This window comes from Pseudorasbora parva, chromosome 7 (genome assembly GCF_024679245.1).
Source record: "Pseudorasbora parva isolate DD20220531a chromosome 7, ASM2467924v1, whole genome shotgun sequence".
NCBI classification, from domain to species: Eukaryota; Metazoa; Chordata; class Actinopteri; order Cypriniformes; family Gobionidae; genus Pseudorasbora; species Pseudorasbora parva.
In genome coordinates this window covers 20,178,060-20,190,225 of record NC_090178.1, presented here as the reverse complement: position 1 = coordinate 20,190,225, position 12,166 = coordinate 20,178,060, and the positions used below count along the sequence as shown (strand labels likewise).

General features: G+C 40.1%; 1 protein-coding gene across 4 annotated transcripts in view; it reads left to right on the top strand.

Annotated features, from left to right (window-relative positions):
• Positions 1-10,252, top strand: part of sema6cb (semaphorin 6Cb) — a 163,434-nt gene extending 153,182 nt beyond the window's left edge. For all 4 annotated transcript variants that reach the window (XM_067448500.1, XM_067448498.1, XM_067448501.1 and 1 more), the window contains one exon: positions 7,140-10,252. In XM_067448500.1, coding sequence (XP_067304601.1) covers positions 7,140-8,416 — 1,277 coding nt within the window. In that variant the 3' untranslated portion in view covers positions 8,417-10,252. The remainder of the gene's footprint in view (positions 1-7,139) is intronic.
• Positions 10,253-12,166: the final 1,914 nt, after the last annotated feature.

The following is a 12,166-nucleotide window of genomic DNA, read 5'->3' as shown; positions in this document are numbered from 1 at the left end:
TTGTCCAGTAAAAAGATTCCATCAATGTCAACAGAGAATCGTTATTTTTATGTGTAGTCTCCGTACAGATGAGATTCTACTCCCTCCTTTTAGTGAAAGCAGACATAAAACAAAACAAAAACAGAGAAGCTTAAAATCTACTTGGATATAGTCCCCAAGGATGAGGCTGTTTTCTTTTCGCCTTTGTTTTGAGATACAGTGTATAAACTGAACTACAATACCCTTTGAATCTCTTTGAATCCTACTGTCCAACTATCACCAAATGGGCCTGATCTACTCAGTAATATCAAATGTATGGTGCTTTCACAGGGAATCAGCCACACAGAGAGCACACAAAAAAGAGAATGCATTTAAAGAAACAAGTGTTTGTGTGTGAAAGAATTATAGGCCTCCTTTAGAAGGGACTTTGTATGGACAAACACAGACAAAACACTATTTAATATATATTCTTTATGTTCCATACATCTTTGGAAGAACATGAGGGTGAGGAAATGATGACAGATATTTTATTTTGTGGGTGAACTATGTGATTAAAGGGATAGTTCACCCCAAATTTAAAATTACCCCATGATTTACTCACCTTCAAGTCATCCTTGGTGTATACGATGTTCTTCTTTTAGACAAATACAATCTGAGTTTATATATACATGTCCTGGCTAATCCAAGCTTTATAATGGCAGTGAATGGCAGGCCAAAATGAAGCCCACAAAAGTGCATCCATCCATTATAAAAGTACGCCCCATGGCTCTGGGGGTTAATAAAGACTTTCTGAAGGGAACCGATGGGTTTGTGCAAGAAAAATATCCATATTTAAAATGTTATTAAGTAAGATATCTAACTTCCAGCGGACAGATGGATGCACTTTTTGTCATATAAACAAATCTTTGCATGTCTAATAAACATCTAATTTAAAGCTACACTGTGTAACTTTTTTAGTTTATTCTTAGCTAAAAACACTTAGTTCTTTCAAAAATATATGTGCTCATTAATGTATATTTACTTCTTTCAAGTAATAAAGTATTCTCATAAGTTTATAATATGCCATTGAAAATACATACGCTTACAATTGCAAAATACAATCGCTTTTCGCGTTTTAACACTCGATGGCACTCATGGAACGAGGTCGAACTGGAAGCCATGTTAATCTTGGACTAAATCGGCCACCGTAGGAGTTAAAACAAAATCAGAATTGAGAGGATCAGAAACTAATATTCACTGGATTGTCATATACCTTTACACCACTAGATGAGGGAAAATATCACACAGTGTAGCTTTAAGAAAATGTGCAGTCTTAGACTTGTGCCGTAGCCTCTACTTCATGGACTACGCGGCGGTTTTCATTAATACTTCTGCGTCCTTGTCCACATTGTTGTGCATTTACACATACAGAGCGAGCATGTGTATCCCTGAGGGAGGGGTTCTGGCAGAGCAATCACAGCGCTTGCGGTCTGAGTAGAATTTATGCGTTGTTACATTTTTGCAGAGGTGGACATCAGGGTACGTCGTAGGCTACGTGTGCAACACACAGTTGAATCCAGTTCAACTTAGTTGAATCCAGCTGTCAGAGGCTGCATCTACATTAATCCAAATAGATTTGAAAACGGCTTTTTAGTTTAAACACGCTCTCTGTCTACACTAGCGTTTTCCAAAAGTTTCATGTCGGAAAGCGATACATTTGCCTTACAGCGCATGCGTAAACGCTCAGAAAAGCTCACTGAAATGATGCAGATAGAACAAGACATAATCAAGTTATCATGCAATTCTTCTGGCGGATTCATTTTATTTAGCAATATCTCACAATTCACTGATGCTTCCAGGTCGCGCTCAGTCACCGTTATATGTTTGGTCTGAAACCCAACTTCTCTCATGTTTTCCCGCAGGACAGAAAATCCAAGTACATTTTCTGCCATCTTTGCAGGTTTGTGATATGAAGAGTGTGTAGCATATTTTAGGAACTGTGAATAGCCCATACAATGCACAATTCTGGTATAAACATAAATATCTACGGGTTTGTCACAACTAAACTCGCGTCATCGTTTTCAAATACCACACTACACTTCCGTCTCAGTGTGGACGGAAGGTTAAACCGAAGATAAAAATATGCGTTTTTGTGTGGCGTTTCCACAATTAGTGTGGTCAAGTCCAGATATTCTCAGGTGCTCTTTTGTAGCTTGCATGATCGCGTGTGTGTGTGACGGCCAGTCACACCCTTGATTTCCAACTGTGCTGCACTATATTCAGTTGCCCACTGTGTGCTGAATGTATATTTAGTGTTACCTTGCCTTTATTGGAGAAAAAAAATGTATCCCCAGTGCGCACAAACTTGCCAGATTACTGAGTGCCCTGCGTATTACAAATATTGTAATACGGTTTCTGAATCAAGAAGTCTATCTAAAGTATGTTTCATTTAGAGATTTAATTTAGAGATAGAAATTATTTATTTCTAACTCATTAAATGTGCAATTAAAAGAGTATTTTATGTGGCATACACTTGATGCAGTATAAAATTGGCTTTAGTTGAATCCAGATTCTCCATATTTTACAGATAAAAAAGGAAAGTAAAGTAAATGGCTGAGATTATGTTTGTGTTGAAATGGAGACTTATGCTGCTGCTCTAGCAAAGGCTCCAACTTTTTCAACCAATCTTTTGAATGAGCACAAAACAGTAGCGGTTTTAATGTCACTATTTAAATGGTGATAAACCGAATCTTTACAGTATTTCTTTCATCTTAAATGACCATGTTAACTTTGGCAGCCCTAGTGTATGCACACTTATAGCAGAGCTTTGAGAGATTGCTCAAAAGTCTGCTTTCAATTAAACACTTTTTTGCCCTTCGGCTTTTATAAATGTCTCCAGCACTTCTTTCTCCCACTCTCCAACTCTTTGAGAAGGAGTTAGTGGGGTTTTGACAGAGGCCTACACAATCCCTCACACAGCCAAAAGGAAGATTGAAAAACTTAGTTTTCACCACTGAAAAGCTGTCACTCATTTCTCTTCACCACTTCACTCTATCAACCTCTTTTCTTCTCACCCACTCTCTTACTCCCAGCGCCATTCATTTTTTTCTCTCCTACCCTTTCTCAATAAATCTGTCATCTTCTTTTCTTACAGTAGGCATCTTCCTCAGTTCTCTCTATCCCTTTTCTCTTTTCTTCATGCTCATTCTATCTTTCTTTGAGTCAATGAGGAGTTATTGGATTTTGACAGAGGCCTACACAATCCCTCGCACAGCCAGGAGAGAATGAAAGCACCTTTCCTCTCTTCTCTTCCCCATACCTCCATCGGTCTCTTTTACTCACTCGCTATTACACTTTCAGTTCTACAGTTCTCTTATGTATATCATTTTATTGTATTTTTTATATGTATATTTCTATTTTTTTCTTTTTTTTAATTATTTGTCTGTCTTGTCTTTTTGTATTTTTACATATTCTCTTTCATTTATTTGTTTTTAAATAAATAAATTACTTCAACTTTATGTGTGCGTGCGTGCGTGCATGTGTGCGTGCGTGTGAGAGAGAGAGAGAGAGAGAGAGAGAGAGAGAGAGAGAGAGAGAGAGAGAGAGAGAGAGAGAGAGAGCTGGTAATCCCTATGTTATGGGGACAAAATGTCCCCACATAGATAGCAATATCCAAAATCCTTGTCCTTGTGGGGACATTTTTTGGTCCCCATGAGGAAAACATCTTATAAATCATACAGGATGAGTTTTTTTGAGAAAGTAAAAATGCAGAATGTTTCCTGTGATGGGTAGGTTTAGGGGAATAGAAAATACAGTATACAGTATAAAATCCATTACGCCATTACGCCATAAAACATTGTGTGTGTGTGTGTGTGTGTGTGTGTGTGTGTGTGTGTGTGTGTGTGTGTGTGTGTGTGTGTGTGTGTGTTTGTGTGTGTGTGTTAAAATGTTACCTCTCTCCTTTCTCTTTCTCTCCCCTTCCTTTCTCAATTATGCCATTTTTTTCTACAATAGTTTCTCTCCATCCTCTTTCCCTCTGCTTTTTTAATTGTCTGGCTGATTGTCTTTTGGCAAAGTGAGGTCTGTCTGTATTATGCCTGGCTCTGTTCTTCACATATTTATGCTATATTTAGCCTCTTCTTTAAAAGGGAGATGGAGGATAAGCCGGAAGCCAAAAACTCGTATATCGTTTATTTCTTTTTCTTTTTTTTCTCACTGATGATCATCTTGTTTGCATGGCCCTGAAAATAACTGACCCAATTACAAAGTCAACTAGATATGTATTTGTTTATATTATGTTTTTAGTCAGTGAAACTACTGTTCCATTGTTAGCTTAAATAAATGGCAGTGCTAGTGTTATAAGTTAAGTGTTATTTAGATTACATTTGGAAGCATTGAGTCATGAAAAAGGGCTATGAACCTGTTGTGACACTAAAAGTGTATGGATGTGAGTCACCCATCACACAGCATATGTCTGCCCTCAGTGCTTCCCAGGAGCCAAAGACCTCAGTTTATAGACCAGCAGAGAGCAGAAGAAAGTCAGAGAAAGATAAAGGTCCTATTATTCATCTTCAAGTTTATAATTTTGCATATACGTTTTTTTATAGCTTACAAAAAAAATAAATAAAATAAAGCAAACTCAGTTAACACATTTTAAAAAGTAAGTTACCTGGTTGCCTTTAAATATTTAAAGTTCATTGTTCATTGAAATAAAAAAATTGAGTCAATACAATGGAGGAGATTGGTATAATCGACAGAAACTCAAAATATTATGTTATCTGAACCACATTAATTATCTAAGTTGATTTGACAAAAGTAATATTTTTGATCATTTTAGTAAAAAATATTTTGTGTAGTTTTTTTCTGGGTTGTATGCAAACATTAAACGAGTCAGTTATGATTTGGGGAATTTTCAAACCTCATTTGAAAATGGATCATTTTCTTTGTTACAAAACAGGGACTTAATTTGTTACAATGTTGAATTTTTATTTCTTGTTTCGGTTAAAAGTCTTAAACATTTTTGAGTCTACCAAAATGTGTTTATGCAAATCACATGCATGGAACTCTGTGGCCTTTTTGGTCAAAGTTTACCTGTTTGCGTTCCTCTGCTGCGTCATCCATCAAGATGGATTGACAAGTTCACCCCGCTGGCTTTTTGTGTCTTTATCAGTAGCTGTTGTGACACGCGCAAACACTTATACGAATGTAACCTTGATTCCCGCTCTGACTGATTTGACTGCCCTCAACTAAGGCGATCTCAGAGCGATTGTTTTAGTGCGGATCTGAGCACGATTGCTTTGTTAATCCTATTCCTATCCCAAATGTAAAAGCTTCCAATAACTCTGAGATGTGGAGATGTGTGCGCACTGCGTACTCTTTCAGAAGTTTACTTGGCTATAACTCATTCTGGTTTGCATCTATAAACAGTTAGGGAGAAAAAAATTACAGTAAAGAATTGAGTTGGCAGGAAGCTTTCCTGCTCCTATAGCTAGCAAAGCACAGTTGCTGCTCGGCTAATGTGTTTGTATTGATGCCTGAAGGAAGATTATCCTTGTTTTTCTCACATAAAGTTATTATGCATTCATAGTTGTATTTTTGCTCGCAGCAGCTAGAAAAAGCACAATAGTGTCTATCTCTCGCTCTTTCCCTAACTCGATAGCTTGCTAACGGTGGTCCACCCACACTGTTCTTACACTGTGTTGTGTTTGCCATTTCTGTTCGGTCTCAAGTTTCAGTGAGACATCGTTGGCCTTGCCAAATGTTTTAAGCCGCTATTGCAACACATATTTTAAGCTATCTTTAGTTTTGACGCTCCTCAGTCTGCAACAATGTTTCCCTTAAGACATTTTTATTTGATAAGATAACGGTGTATTCATTTTGCTTTCATGTCGCAAAGTGTTCCCACACTTGCACATATCTTTTTCAGACTTTTGTGGCTTTTAGCTCCTGTGTGTTATCTTTGATTAAGCAATTCATAATTAGCAAAATTACACACTGCATCCAAAATCGAATACTTACCTACTATATAGCATGTGAAAAGCAGTACGCCAACACAGTAGAATGACCCACTATTACCTCCGGCAAGATTCTGAAGTGCGCATTCACTAGACGCTTTACTATCCCATGAGGCCAAGGGAGAGGATTTATGAATGGCAGGGAAGTGACGCAACTGATGCCGGTAAGGTCACGTGACAGTAGCAACATAGCGATCGAATAATACTACACACATTCATTCTATATAGAACATACATTTTTACAGGCGCAAAGCTAGTTCAAATTCAACTATAGTACCTATTCAGACAGTGTGCAATTTTGAATGCAGCAATACTCTTATTTATTACATTTATTTATTTTCATCTATCTATCTTGCTTGTACCTCTCTTCACTTTCATGGCTGTGTTGTATCCTAAATTGTATGTTTCGATAGCTAATATATAAACACTCTAAAGGAACTGTGCTTTTTTTAAAGTGATATCATGGGGTCTTTGATGCTGTACTAAAATGAAGAAATAACATTTTGCTTCTGACATTTTTTACCAAAGCAGCTTAAAGCTCAGTATTAAATATCTCTCTATGTAAAATATCTCTAACCGCTATGTTTTCCATTTACTGGCTCTTATAAATAAGAAAGAAACAGAAAGAAATAAAGAAAAAGGAGAAAAACAAGGAAGGCTGACTGTGCAGATGGTAGTGGGAGTTACTAATTATCTGAGCGTGCACATGTTAGCAAAATCACCTCTACCCTCAGCTCATTAAGACCGTAAGGTGGTCTGTGCATTCATTTTAATTTGTAGTCACTGAAAACATCTACATGTCATTTTCGCACCACCTTAACGCCATATGCAGCTCAGTGTAGAACAGCACAATCAGCTGTGAGTCAAGCACACAGCGCTTCTGCTCTTGAGACTGTGGCTAATGAGAGAACCACTTAGCTTCTTCCAAGACCATTAGCAATTGTTCTTGAGGCTCTCGCATTATTTGATGTTGTACCAGTGAGCATTTGCAGATTGATTCAGAACGGCCTGTTCAGGCAGCGCTCTGCTTTGTTTGTCAGCAGTTTTTAACATGAATAGAAGTCTACTAAGAACTCTACAGTCTCACACACTGTTAATAGCTAACCTAACTGGCAACTCGCTGTGTCTTTACAGTGCACTCATTTTGCTCTTTTCCCCTCTCTGCAGGAGTGCGCCGACCCCCTGAGGTAGATAAGTCCAACCACAGTGTTCACTACACTCTGCTCATTGCGTGTGTCCTGGTGGCGTTTGTCCTGGGAGCTTTCCTTTCCGGATTCCTCGTTTCCTGTTACTGCAACCACAACGTTAACAAGACCAAGAGGCTGTCGAAAGACCCAGAAGCGCCAATCCCACATGCTCTATCCCTGCGGAGCCTAGCCAAGCTAAATGGCTTGCTAGAGAGCCAAAACAAGGATGAGAAGTTGGAGGTATCCTCACCCAAACTCTACAACTCTTTCTTTGCTAATGGGAAAGAACAGGCGCATCGCAGGAACGCCCACCATGCCGCTATGACGGAGCTCATTCACCCACATCATCACCACTCTGCAGAGCTCTCCGGCCTTCCCACCCCTGATTCCACACCAGAGCTTCCGATCAAGAGTATGAAGGCCTTTAAGAACCAATGGGAGAAGAATCAAAACTGCAATAATGCTAAAGAACCCAAGTCCCACAACATGGGCGCATCTCGGCCGTCACCTGGGATGCAGCATCAGATTTTCCCCTTCTCCCAAGGGCTGTCCAACGGACAGGTGCTAGGTGGCTCGGCACACATGGAGGAACGCAAAGTCCACAACGCAGAGCGCGTGGTAAGCCAGCCGTATCACTGCTACCCACACAAGATTGTGGACGTCACCTCACTCGACGAGCTTCTGAAACACATTCACGAAATCAACGTGGCCACGGGCAAGAGCCCCACTGTACTCACCTCTTCCATGTCGGCTAACGCCGGACAGATGGCCTTCGCAAATCGCATACAGCCGCATATCCCGGAAACGGAGTCTGCGCCATACTACAGTTCCTCCACGCTTCCTCGGGACAGTCTCACTCGGCGTATGGACGTGCCACCGGAGATTCCTCCCCATCATCAGTCCACCCTGGAGAGAGTGTCCCGTCACGCGTCACAACGCCACTCTTTGATAACCACCCCCAAGATGCCCAGTGGAGGAGTGGTGCCACGGCAGCACAGCTTCAACCAGCGCAGCTCCCATCAGCCCCTCCTGCTCTCCCGAATGAACTCTAACGGCAGCAGCTCAGGTTGCGATGTACGGCACCCGCTCATCGCTAACGGATACCTGTCTCGCCAGCATAGCTACAGCGAGCAGCAGGATGTCCACCGTGGAGCTATTGTCCGTCGGACAGCTTCGCTCAAGCCTGACGTCCCACCCAAACCACTGTTCATCCCTGCCAGCTCGCCTGTCAACCAGGCAGGGAAGTTCAACTACTGAACAATGCAGAAGAAAAGCCTGTGGTTTTTCGTAAAAGGCTACTCGACCTCTCAGAACTGATTGTGGTCAAGAACAGTTGAAAGACTAGACAAAAAAAAGATTGGCTGCCAGTGTTGTTGACTTTACATTTGAACTGTGACCTGTTTTTCTGTTTCATGAATATATTTGTACCATATTGGTATTGCTCAGCTATTGGCCATTAGAAGGGGAGGAGTTACAAGAGTCCACCTAGATTTAGGCTGCCACCGTGATAAGTGTGAGGCTTTACGGTGTTACTTTGGACTGTCTAGACAGGTGTCACTGATCCTAAACTCCAGACCTGAACTTTTATCCAAACAAGTGTACACACCTTGTTTGATATTCTGATCTTTCTTGCTTTGGCTTAACTATTCTGTTGATGTAGAGTTGATGAACTGTGCTGATCCCAATTAGAAATGTGTATATATGCATGTGTGTGTGCGTGTGTGTGTGTGTATATATATATATATATAAAAATATATATGTATGTGTGTATGTACATATGCTTACCCAGTGTATGTATCTAGATTATCGAAATGGTTTAGCCCCCTCAACGAGTTCCTTCGCCTTATTTTGAAAGCAACTGTGCTGTGAAATGCCCACACAACCTGAAGAGATCTCTGTAAAAACCATAAGCAATAATATCAACCCCATCCTGTCCACTCAAGTGCAATGCACTAGACACCTCAAACTCAAACTAAAATTCAGATGATTAAATGTGGCTAGAGAAAGTTACATCAAAACACTCGGTCCCCAGTGAAATCAATTGGCCTTAGTGTTATGAAGATGTATGTGTATATACCTAAGAGGAATGTATTCTTTGTCTATACGCTGCAGAATCAGTGTATGGTGCTCCAGTATTTATCCTCTGACACCTCTGTTAAAATCAGTTAATCGGTGAAAGTGAATCCAAATTTTTTTTTAATCTTCTACAGTGGAATCATTGAACACTGTGTCCTAACCAGGTGTGATTTAAAGCTATCTCTACTATGTACATTTTTGAGTCCAACCCTGACCTCTTTCTGTTTTCTATTATCTGTAGCACCACCCAGAGTGAAATCCGATTGGTCTATTCTTCTGCTCCATATAACAGTGTTTTAAACATCAAATACCTGCCGATTGGTTCTGAATACTTCACAGAACGAAGCAGTTTGACACTAAACCTGGTTGCACCTAGCTAGGACACTGTGTAAAAGTCCAGAACAAAAGTTATTCCTGTATAATGTTAAAACAAACAATGTATCAATATTAACACTAAAACTGTTTTGTGTAAATAGATGAACAATAACTAGCCAAATTTTAATTGTGTAAATTTGTGCCTTATTTAATATGATGTGTTATGGGGGGTGGCGGCAGAGTTGGAGAGGGGACAAAAGAAAAGGGCAGAGAGGCCGTCATTTATCTTTTTATTTTTAATATTTGTATTTTTTTTAAGCTTGGTTGTCTCTATGTGTCATAACTATTGTAGATATATATTTCTAGATACTTTTGATATCCCCAGGCTGTGTGAGGCTTTTGCATTTGGATCATCTATAGTTTTCCCTCCAAAGAGATCTATCAATCTATCTATCTATCTATCTATCTATCTATCTATCTATCTATCTATCTATCTATCTATCTATCTATCTATCTATCTATCTATCGTTCTATCTATCGTTCTATCTATCGTTCTATCTATCGTTCTATCTATCTCTGTTTTTTGTTGTCTTTTTCTTCTCGTTTGACTCGACTCTAGTTTAAGAAAGCCCTGCCCTCACAGAACTGATGGGTTTGTTCTGAGATGTATGAAGTAAAAAGGAAGATACGTGAACTTTTACACTGCAGACTTCTTAGGCTTTGCACTCTGTTTGGGGGAGAGACTTGTGCGTGTGTGTGTGTGTGTGTGTGCTTCATGAGGAGACCATATCAGTTGGCTGTAGTTCAAACACATACCTCCCTTTGCTTTTTCCCCAGTACTTCAGTCTGGCCGAGTAACTCAGAACAGTTCCTCTGCTCAAAGTCATCTTCATCATCTTATTTTGTGATGTGTCTGCTTTCGCATTTTGGTGCTGGTCTGAAATACAGTTTTTATCATGTACACTTGAATGAACCTTTCAAATTGGCTGCCTGTAACTACGTGCTCTGTTGCCCCTCACGAAACCAAATGCAATGTCACATTTTAACGGACGGCTACCGCATCATATGCATCCCAGGTGGAAAACGGACCGAGGATCGAATCCCTGCATTGTACTCGACGTAAAACGGAGAGAGTAGACTGAGTGGAAAGAGACTGGAGTAGTTTCTTTGAATTTCTATAGATATCTTGATGGAAAGGGAACTGCGTGTGTCTGTTTTATCTGCTTTAACCATTGAGGTTTCTGTTATTGCACAGTGTAAATACAGTCCTGGAGTTTCCCAGGATTCAGTGCTCTGTTATGATTACTACTGGGCAAAGCCCCATGGATTCTCCACCTCTGCTTTTATGGAATACTGTTGTATTTTCCTTATAACAGAAATAAATGAGAGATCATAACATGCAGATTGTGTGATTTGATCTTTTTACACAGTTTTCTTTTTATTCGACGGCACTTTTCAAATGATTTGTAACGTTTTCCTTCAAAATCTGTTTTTTTTAAAGAAAAATATGTTTGGGTGTAGTCAATGAGAGCCGAGAGTCTCATTATGTAAAACACAGCTGATTCTGGTGTTGTTTGCCAACCGCAGCTGCACTACGAAGATCCAATGGATGATGTCTGCCATACCACTGAAAGGCAAAAATGACTTGATAGCAAATTAGTTCCTCTGAGCCCTTGAATTGAAGGTTAATATATATTAAACGTGGCGTTTATGACTCTCTCTAGCCAAGTTTACAGCATAGTTCTACACGAAAATTAGATATATTCCATAGCTACATGCAAGCTCCACTCAGAGTGAAAGTAAAGATCAGAACTGGCGAACGTCGGTCATGGAGAGCCACAGGGTGCTTCTCAATATCCTTCCTCATTTCCTCGCTCCTCCATCCTCCATCCATACAATTATAGCAGAGCACAAGAAAATGAAAGAAACAAATAAAAAATTAATATTATACAATTAAAAAGCAGTTAACTGGAATTCGTTGTTAATAATAACTGGTAATATTGATTAAAATATAGCCTGACAAGCCAGACTCACATCAAGATGTTTGGTCTGGAAACTCCCCATTGACGGCTCAATCCGAGGGGCGGGATAAACGGTTGTCTTTCAAACTCCCTCTGCACGTGATAGGATAGCGCTACACCAACCAGAGCAACGAAGGTGAAACAGAGCTTGTTGATAGATTAAACATTCGCCGTATCCGGTCGGCTAAACTCCGAACACATCTTCCCTTCTTAAGAATGACTTCAGTGCCGTTCTTTGTTCTTTTCTCAGAGAAAAGCTTAACTCCAAGTCTTCCAGATTCGCGGTCAAAGCTGATTCGAAAGACCACCGCCGTTCGCCAGTTTCTGTGTTTACTAGAAGCACGCAAACGCAACTCGGCCGTCGTCATTATGGCCCCGCCCACCGACTCTATACACGATGTGATTGGCCCGTCCAGAGTGAGGGGAATACAGCTCAGAAGGGTATTGAGAGTTCCTAGAAGACACTTGCGGGCAGATTACATTTGCTGCCGCTAGGGTGCATCTAGATTTCTAGGCTAAATCAAACGCACCTGAACAAGCTAATCAAAGTCTGAAGGTTTACTGGAAAGACACAGGCAAGTGAGTTTTATAAGGT